Source organism: Dermatophagoides farinae, chromosome 7 (assembly GCF_024713945.1).
Source record: "Dermatophagoides farinae isolate YC_2012a chromosome 7, ASM2471394v1, whole genome shotgun sequence".
NCBI lineage: Eukaryota > Metazoa > Arthropoda > Arachnida > Sarcoptiformes > Pyroglyphidae > Dermatophagoides > Dermatophagoides farinae.
In genome coordinates, this window is record NC_134683.1 from 4,050,311 (window position 1) to 4,059,908 (window position 9,598).

A 9,598-nucleotide genomic window follows, 5' to 3' on the forward strand; every position below is an offset into this window, starting at 1 on the left:
TGGATCATTTATTCTGATGCTTGAATGTTACCGGCACCATCATCATCATCATCATCATCATCATCATAATGGCAATGACAGACACAATATTGTTTTTTGTTTGTAACAAATTGACAACAAAATCAACAATGGTGACAGGAAAAAGAAAATTATTATCAAATTTCTCGTTTATTTATACTGTATATGTGTTTACAGGATGTTTGGAACACAAATGGCGACAAAATTAATGTTTTTTCTCTTGTTTTTTTTTTTGAAAAAACAATAATGATGGCCATTATAGAAGGAGTGGCCAATACAAACGAATTTCATCATCAAACACCACCAATAAACAACAGATTTCCTTTTCAAAGTCAAATCTTTTTATTTATTGTTCAATTAGTGTTGTTGTCGTTGTTTTTTATATTAAAACGAAAAAAAATGCCTATGTGTGTGTGACAATTTGGCAAAATTTTTGATGGAATAAAAATTGTTGTTGTGTCATGAATAAATGAATATAATTAAATTATATAATAATAATAATAATGAGAGATCTGGATACAAAATACAGATAGATATATAGATAGATAGATAAATGGATAGATAAGATGATAATATATGCGATGATGGTGGTTGTAGTAGTAGTAGTAGTAGTGGTTGTGAATTGATTGATTAAACAACTGATTGTTTGGCAAAAATATCAAAATTTGGTGGTTCATTACGAATTATTTGTTGTTGTTTTGTTGTTGATTGTATTGTTGTTGTCAATTCATGAACACCGTGGTTATCATCGATTCTCATTTCAATCTGATCATTATTATCATCATTATCACTATTTGAATGATAGAGATGATCATGTGATTTAAGAATTACTGGATGATGATTTTTAATCATATTGGAATTTTTTTTCAATTTTTCATCATTACCATCATTATCATGTTGTATTTGTTGTTGGCGATGTTTTTGATGATGATAATGAATATCTAAATGTTGTTTCTGTTTTGCATATCTATGAAATGGTGAACGAGAAAAAAAAATCAATGAAAAAAAAAGAATGCCATAATAAATCAACACAAGACCAATATTCACATACCTGACTAAAACAGCTGCAATAATGATTGCCCATAATAGTACGATTAAAAATATGACCAAACCTAAATGGCTTATTTTATTCGACAATGGACTTGATTCTTCGTTCGATTTCATTTGTTTATCGATAATTGGTGATGGTGATACAGTGTTTTTAGGCTGATTCGATAATGTTGATTCAATATCAGTAGTACATGGTTGTACTGTTGTTCGTTCAATTGATTGACAGATTGAATTATTTTGTTTTGGATGATAACCATGTCGACATTTACATATTGGATAGCCATATTTATTATCATATTGACAAATAGAATTTGAATCCATTGCCATACATTGTTCATTGATTAAACATTGTTGTTGTTGTTGTAATCCAATCGGTTTTATACAAATTGTTTTGGCTAAATTCATTGCCATTATCCAAATGGTTACATTTGAATATCCATGTTTACATTGACACGACATTGATGATGATGGTGAATTTTTGTCAACTTTCAAACATTTCATATTTGTTCCACATACATCTTCAGTCGAACCAGTTTTGGCGTAGCACATATCACCATAATTAAACACTTGATCCATAAACAAACAAACAAATAATTATCGCAATTTAAATCAAAAAAAAAAAAAAAAAAAACTTTACCTTTTGGAAAATGAAAAAAACCCGAATCATTACAACGTATAGGTAGCCGTGAATAACCAGATGTATCGGCAACATCACATGTAACTTTTATTGTATAAGGTGATGATGTCGAATATTGAGGACGATGATTTGCTGTTGTAGATGATGATGGTAATAATAATTTAATCAATGCCAATGTTGATACATGAAATTCACTTTTACATCTAGTATAATTATCAAAACAATCAGGTTGTCCACGTACAATATAAACACCAGTATTGGTTGTATCACCAAATGATAAATCAAATACCGGATGAATGAAATTATCATTCAGATCAGTTAAATTAGCCATACAACGAACAGTTATTGTATCTTGAGTGGTAACAATATCTAAACCAGATGATAATGATGATGATGATGGTTTTATGGTTAACATACGTGGTATCATTGATGCTTTACATGATAATGTTTTTATTGTTGTTGCCATTTGTTGTTGTATATTTGGACTTGGTGTCCGTTCCTGGTGTTGTTGTTGTTGATGAACATTTTGAACCATTATTACAATGATTATAATCAATTGTAGTAAGCAGAAATTTGCATTAAACATTCGAAATGATGAAAAGAATTTTTTATTGGTCGACATTTTTTCAATTATTTTCCTACGCGGTAAATCGGGTGTGGATGAACTGAAAAATGAATCAAATCAAGCCGACAAGACACGTTGATAGTTGATCAAATAAAAAAAAAGATGGATAAATTGAAAACACGGTAATTGAAACATGGAAACGATGGCAAACTCATTCAATCCAATTTTGATGACGATGATGATTTAGTAACCAATGGTGATCAATCGACACAGACACGAACAATAAACATCCGAAAAAAAAGTATTTAAAAAAACAAAACATTGTATATCAACAACAACAACAGCAACAGCAATCTTTTGCTTATTCACATTCCTATGAACGATGAATAATGGCGATGATGATGATGATGATCTATGAAACGAAATGAAAAAATCAAAATCAAAAAAAAAAAAATGATAAAATTTTATATGTGTGCACGTATTATGTGAAAATAACAAATGTTCGAATAATCAACAAAACAAACAAAACAAAACAAAAAAAAAAACATTCGAATATTGCCAATGATTATGATGATGATGATTGACATTCATTTGAATTTGGTCATCATAATCATCATCAAAAAAAATGTCTTATCAAATGTATGATTCATTCGAATATCATCAATCAATTAATCAATGTAAAAAGTTAACAAGAGTGAAATAACCAGCCAACCACCATAGTGATCATAATCATGTACGAACTAAGCGAAATTAGAATGATAATGTTTTCAGGTAAGAAATATTCAAGTTTTCAATCATCATCATCATCATCATCCTACGTTATTATTCTCAGTTCTTTTTCTATAATGAACAACAAAGTGTTTTGAATTTTTTCTTTCTTCTTCAACTCTGTTTCGATGATTCATTCCTTTCATTCTCAAACCTTTTTTGGGTATTTTAAAGAGAAAGAAAAAACAAACTTTGTTGTCGAGTATAAGTTGTATATTTTTGTTTTTCGTCTTGTTGTTGTTTTTGTAAATTTTTTGTTGTTGTTGTTGTTTTTACACATTTCTGGTCAAAGCCTGATCAGATATCTTTTTTTTCTCTTTGTTTTCATCTTGTTTTCATCATTCATTCAAAAGGTGTCGGTTTTGATTTTCGCAAACATTTTATAACTATCAACAGTGAGAATGAATTAATGAATGAATGAATCATCGAACCACGCTTTGTATCACACTGGCAAATCATACATCGAATGTTTGTTTGTTTGTTTTTTGTCATCATCAAAAAATTTTTATATTCAGGGCGTAATTGATTTTCTGATTATCATCATCATTGAAATTCTCACCTTTTTGTGGATGAAAGAAAACCAACCCAAAAAAAATGATGATGATGATATGCTAATCGATGAACGTTTTACATAAATAATTATCGAAACAAACAATAAAATCAACTATATCGATAACATCGATGATGATATGATCTATGGATAATCATCGCACATAACACACACACACCTTTTTTTTGGTACGATATTGATAATTGTTTTTTTTTGTTTTCACTTTGAAAAAAAAATTTTTTTATTAATTCTCTCGATTTGGTTTGTTTACTTTGTTGTTGTTGTTGTTGCTGTTTATTCAGGAGATCACAAGTGATTTGTTCATGAATATTCATTGAATCATGGAATTTTCACGAATAATACGCACACACACACATATTACAAAGTGGCGATTCGATATTTTCATTTGTTTGTTGCAGGAAAACTTTCTGCAAACAACAACAACAACAACAATGGAAATTGTTGATCCAAATTCAAAAATCACATTCGACATCAAGAAGAAACCAAAGTGTTAAATGTTGCAAAAAATATTGTAATTCAAATTTCCTGGCATGTTCTTCTTAATCATTTTATCCAGTTTACTGTTGTTTTTGTGAATTAACATTAATCAAGTACATTATTGTTTTTATTATATATAACCATCATCATCATCCACCACCGCCTTCATCATCATCATCATCATCAAGTGCTGTCAATTTTAATTGAAATTAATTCATAACTTGTGTACATTTAATTTTCTTGTTGACAAAAATTTGATTCATTCAAAATATGTGTGTACGTGTTTGTATTGTTGTTGTTCAATTTGATTCATTCTGTATTACTGAATTTCCGGTTTTTATGTTTCATTATCATCATTCATTCATTAAACACGTTGATCATCAATGTTTCTGGCTCGGTTTTTTTTATCAAATCATTTTCAACACTTATACACGAACACATGCACATAAAATGGCTATAAAATGTAATAAAATATCATCATTCGATTTTGAATTGTTCCAAACATCAATAAAAAAATTTTTTTTTGTTGTTGTTTGGTTGGTTGGTTGGTTGGTTAGCGGTACCATCTCATGTCAACATAGACGACATTACATTATAATGAACCCGGACGCACCCTTTTCTATTATTATTATTATTATTATCACTTCTGTTCCAGAATCTAGAATCTAATCGATCGATTTTGATTATTACAATTTTTAGGGGTTGTTGTGGTGGGTGGGTGGCTGGCTGGGTGGCTGGTTTTTTTCATCAAATATATTGCTTCTTGAATAAACAAATTGCCAAATTTTATTTTATTATTTCGTATCGATTTTCTTCGATCCTGGATCCCCATATCCTGATCATCATCATTCATTTGTATTCAATGATGATGCTGATATGTGTGTGTGTGTGTGTGTATGTGTATGGTGGTCGATTCAAAATGGCAGAAGCATCATGATGATGATGATGATCAGTACTGACAACGATTTTTATTCCAGTGTGTGGCTTGAATTTAAAAAAAAACCTATCAATAGTGGACATACTAAACCAGCAACTCATCGGGAAAATTTTTTTTTTTTTTTTTTTTTGAATTATTGAATGAAAATTATGGATCCAACATATTTAGCAAGTCTAAATAATACTTATGAATTGGAATTATTGAACAATGAATGGCAAATGATTTTGATTGTTTGGTATAGTTCAACAGCAATTTTATCATTAATTTCAAATGTTTTAGCCATATTTATATTGATAAAATGTGATCGTTTCATGTCAGAGATATGGAAATATCTTGTTAATCTTTCTATTGCCGATATATTGATGGCCATGTTTTCAATACCATTCACATATACATCATTCATGCTTGGACAATGGATTTTTCCATCATGGCTATGTCCATTTATTCAATCCGTACAGCTTTGTTCTGTTTATGTTTCCGTATATACATTGGCCGTAATTGGTTTTGATCGTTATTTTGCCATCATACATCCATTTAATCATCCAATTATTTATTTGAAAACACATCGTTTAAATGTTATTATAACCATTTGGATAACGGGAATTCTGTTTTCCATCATACAGTTAATGCAAACACGTGCCGTACCATTTCGTTATGGTGATGAAATATTATTTGATTGTAAAGAATTATGGAATCAACAACAAGGACGTTATTATACAATATTTTTATTTATTCTTACATTCGGTTTGCCAATATCGATATTGATATTTGTTTATGCATCAATTGGTATACATTTATGGTATAGAAAAATGCCTGGCAATCCGGAAATAATACGTGATTCTGTACAATGGCAACAAAAAATACGTGTAATCAAAATGTTAATTATGATTGTCATTATTTTCGTCGTTTGTTGGCTACCTATTCATATACATAGTTTTATTGTTTGGTTTCATCCAATTAGATTTCAAACATACATTGGTTATATGTCATATGTTATATCATTTTTTATTTGCCATTGGCTAGCAATGGCACATAGTTTTCTTAATCCATTTATTTATGGTTTTATGAGTGAAAATTTCAAGGTTTGTCTAAATTTTCAATTTCATTATGAAAATCGTTTTTTCGTTTTTCTAATTTTCATCTTTCTTATGATGTTTTTTTTTCTCTAGACAAACTTTCATCGATTATTTTGTATGAATATAAAGAAGAATAAGAAAAAGAAGAAAAAGAAACATTTATTATCAACAAACACGATAGAATGCCAAGTTGGCGCAGGTAACGGTAATGGTGGTGGTGGTGGTAGTAATGCTGTTCGTATGTTGGGCGTTGTTATTACTGATGATGATAATAATGGTGCATTATGTGTGGATGATGATAATATTCATATTGCTGAATTAGATAATCTAAGTACAACAAATATGACGACAACAAATATGATGATTACAGAATCGATTATTTCATCTTCATATGACACATGATGGTGACCATGATCTTGATGATCAAAAAAAAAAAAAAAAATCGGTGAATTATTGATCTGAATTTTACTTTACTTGTCACTACAACATTATTGATCCAGAAATTATGTTTGTTTGTTTGTTTTTTTTTATTAGTGTGGATATATTGAGATGAAATTTTGAAGATTGTGTTGTGTGTATGATATACCATGATTATATTACCATGGTCGCATGTGTGTCTGAATAAATGTCATTTTTTTTTTTTGTTTGATCGAAATAAAATGATTTATAATGTGGAAATAATAAATGTTTCATTTGCTTTGTTCGAATGAAAGCAAAGAATATGAATTTATTCATTTTTTTCATCCATTCCATGGTGGTTATCCAATGATTATCGAATGACAAAAATGGCCAATGAAATCAAATCCAATGATAATAATTCAAATCAACGACAACAACAAAGAATGGCAATCATATTATTGATTATAACAATGTTTGGTGGTTTTTTATATATGAAATTTACTGATTTTCTTGTCATAGCATTACAATCACAATTACAGATAAATGGAGATCCAAATGATTTTACAAAAAATTGGCAAGATCCACCGATACCAATCACCATTGATGCTTATATATTTTCTATTGATAATCCACAAGAATTTGCTAGTGGCCATAGTCGTGCTAAAATACGTGAAATGGGACCATATTCATATCGGTAATTTTTTTTAGCAGTAGAATATTTGAATGTTTGTAAATTGTAAAACAAAAAAAAAAAACATTAATCATTTTTTGTTTCAGTTTGGCAATACATAAAGAAATTGTTTCATTTGAAGATGATAATAGGATAGTTACATTTTTTGATGTACAAAAATTTTATTTTAAAAATCATGAATCACATGGTCAACTCAGTGACCGAGTGAATGTGCTTAATTTTCCAGCCTATGTAAGTAAACATTGACAATTGATTAATTAATGGATTGATTGATTGATTTATAAATAGGCAATGGCCAATATGGTACGTGGAATGATTGCATCGATGCCATTTTCATTTGGACTTAATCCGATTGTATTCAGTTTGGTTAGCCTATTATTTCTTACACATGGTGAATCAATGATCAAACAAAATCTTACAGCTGGTCAACTATTGAATGGTTATCCATTTCGTATATTGGACACTATTGATCGTTTAGCAGCACCATTACGATTGTTTGGTATTGAATTACCAGATACCGGTATGCCTGATAATAAATTTGGATTTTTATGGACCAAAAATGGTACAAAAAATGGTCCATATCAAACATATACCGGGCAAGATGGTACAGATCTTTTACGAATGGTCACATTTAAAGGACAATATCAATTAGATTTTTATGATAATGATGAATGTAATGCTTTGAATGGAACTGAAGGCAGTACACTTGGTTTGAATGTACACAGAGATCGCTATTATTATTTATTCACACATGATTTATGTCGAAGTTTAAATGTTATCTATCAACAAGATACATGGGTCAATGGTTTTCATACATATCGTTTTGGACCAGATCGTAATGCATTTGCAGCGCCAAGAAAAAATCCATTGAATCGTTGTTTTTGTCGCCATATGGATAATGAAAATCTTTGTGATGGAATATTTGATCTTAGCAAATGTTTAGCCGGTGCACCATTAGCATATTCATTTCCACATTTTCTTTATGCACATTCGGATATTCGTACCAATGTTGAAAATATGCGGCCATCTGAAAATCGTCATCGTGCTTATATTGATGTAGATCCGGTATGTGTTTTGTTTTTTTTTTTTTGGATTGATTTGAATGATTGAAATTTTTTTTTAATCATTTATCAGATTACCGGCAGTCCATTTAATGGTGTAGATAAAATACAAATCAATGCATTATTAGAACCGATACCATATCTAAGTGGATATTCGGATGTTCATAGCACTATACTACCATTATTGTGGATGCAAAAAAGTGCTAAAATTGATGATAAACTAAGTGGTGAATTACGTTTAGCATTATATCCAATTTATGCTGTTTACATTATCATTTATCTACTATTTTTTGGTGGTTTTTCACTATTGACAATTCACATCGCCAGATGGAGCTATCAGTCTTATAAGGTTTGTATTCTTTTCAAAATTTTCCAATTATTCATTTTTTTTGTTCAAAAAAAAAAAAAAAAATTAACGACAATTTAGATTCGAAGTAATCGAATACCGCCATCAAGATCTAGTTCAACCGAACCATTGTATCATCAACAACAACAACAACAATCATCAAGTATTCAGATTGATAATCAACAACAATCAATCAAAATGAATTGAATTGTTTAAATATTTTCTCTCCAATGATTGTTTTTTTTAGTTTAAATAAAAATTGTTATTAGGAAGAAATTAGACACCAAACTTGGTGTCAAAACAATATAACAATATATATTAATTATGACTTCAATCGGTCGATCATCTCGTTTCCGGGGATCAGAAAACCCGGAAAGAAAATGTTTACCTCGAAACAGTTTCATATTTATTATTATTATGCTGAAATCCATTACCGTTATTGATTTCCGTTCAGGAAAAAAAAATTTTTTATGGTGATAATCTATGATGATCATTTTTGTTGTATGCTAATCGATTGAATCCAACCAGATGTTTTGAGGAGAGAAAAAAAAAGAGCCGCAATGGCGTAATCAAGATATCAACAACACCACTACCCCACAATTTAAGCTCATTGGATTTTACCGTTTCATCTTGTAATGGAAAAACAACTTTGTCAAAAAAAATGTATGATCATATACAAAATTGAACCATCCATATAAGACGTACAACATATAGAAAAAAATTTTATTTACACAGAAAAAAATCGTGATAAAACGATAGTAACAATTTTTTTTTAACCAGAAAAAAAATAAAAGGTAGTAGCATAACGACAAATAAAAAAACGTTCTTATAAACGGTAAAATGTCATTTTGTCACTACAAAATTCATACCACTACTACTACAACTATTCATTACACATAATGCTCTTGTTTATTCATTTGTTTGTTTGTTGTGAGTCCACAATACACAACCACACAACAACTAGCGGCATATAATTGTTATATGAATGATAAATTTTAATCG

At 29.4% G+C, this 9,598-nt stretch overlaps 3 protein-coding genes across 5 annotated transcripts; 2 read left to right on the top strand and 1 right to left on the bottom strand.

The window, feature by feature from the left end:
* Nucleotides 1-335: 335 nt before the first annotated feature.
* Nucleotides 336-3,025, bottom strand: LOC124497015 (uncharacterized). 2 transcript variants are annotated; one of them, XM_075732443.1, is made up of 3 exons: nt 1,727-3,025; nt 1,070-1,634; nt 336-985 (listed from the first exon to the last, which is right to left on the bottom strand). In XM_075732443.1, the coding sequence occupies exons 1-3, from the start codon at nt 2,325-2,327 to the stop codon at nt 649-651; spliced, it is 1,503 nt and encodes a 500-aa protein (XP_075588558.1). In that variant the 5' UTR covers nt 2,328-3,025; the 3' UTR covers nt 336-648. The 2 variants fall into 2 exon arrangements, with proteins under 2 accessions (XP_075588558.1, XP_046916558.2); XM_047060602.2 differs by having other exon boundaries at nt 1,706-2,573.
* LOC124497014 (prolactin-releasing peptide receptor) lies at nt 2,919-6,768 on the top strand. 2 transcript variants are annotated; one of them, XR_012832315.1, is made up of 2 exons: nt 2,919-3,041; nt 6,193-6,320. XR_012832315.1 is itself a non-coding variant. In XM_047060601.2 (2 exons), the coding sequence occupies exons 1-2, from the start codon at nt 5,164-5,166 to the stop codon at nt 6,499-6,501; spliced, it is 1,251 nt and encodes a 416-aa protein (XP_046916557.1). In that variant the 5' UTR covers nt 4,914-5,163; the 3' UTR covers nt 6,502-6,768. The 2 variants fall into 2 exon arrangements, 1 of the variants encoding a protein (XP_046916557.1); XM_047060601.2 differs by lacking the exon at nt 2,919-3,041 and adding an exon at nt 4,914-6,105 and having other exon boundaries at nt 6,193-6,768.
* Nucleotides 6,769-6,868: 100 nt separating this feature from the next.
* LOC124497012 (platelet glycoprotein 4-like) lies at nt 6,869-8,803 on the top strand. Its single transcript, XM_047060599.2, has 5 exons — nt 6,869-7,192; nt 7,276-7,420; nt 7,478-8,254; nt 8,324-8,599; nt 8,678-8,803. Exons 1-5 carry the CDS (start codon nt 6,876-6,878, stop codon nt 8,801-8,803), a joined length of 1,641 nt encoding a protein of 546 aa, XP_046916555.2. The 5' UTR covers nt 6,869-6,875.
* Nucleotides 8,804-9,598: the final 795 nt, after the last annotated feature.

Coding starts and splice junctions, on each gene's coding strand:
- LOC124497015 (XM_047060602.2), bottom strand. CDS start 2,327: ATGTCGACCAATAAAAAATTCTTTTCATCATTTCGAATGTTTAATGCA. Junction 1,635..1,705: donor TTTTTTTCATTTTCCAAAAG/GTAAAGTTTTTT, acceptor TTATGGATCAAG/TGTTTAATTATGGTGATATG. Junction 986..1,069: donor ATTGCAGCTGTTTTAGTCAG/GTATGTGAATAT, acceptor ACCATTTCATAG/ATATGCAAAACAGAAACAAC.
- LOC124497014 (XM_047060601.2), top strand. CDS start 5,164: ATGAAAATTATGGATCCAACATATTTAGCAAGTCTAAATAATACTTAT. Junction 6,106..6,192: donor TTATGAGTGAAAATTTCAAG/GTTTGTCTAAAT, acceptor TTTTTTCTCTAG/ACAAACTTTCATCGATTATT.
- LOC124497012 (XM_047060599.2), top strand. CDS start 6,876: ATGACAAAAATGGCCAATGAAATCAAATCCAATGATAATAATTCAAAT. Junction 7,193..7,275: donor ATGGGACCATATTCATATCG/GTAATTTTTTTT, acceptor TTTTTGTTTCAG/TTTGGCAATACATAAAGAAA. Junction 8,255..8,323: donor CTTATATTGATGTAGATCCG/GTATGTGTTTTG, acceptor ATCATTTATCAG/ATTACCGGCAGTCCATTTAA.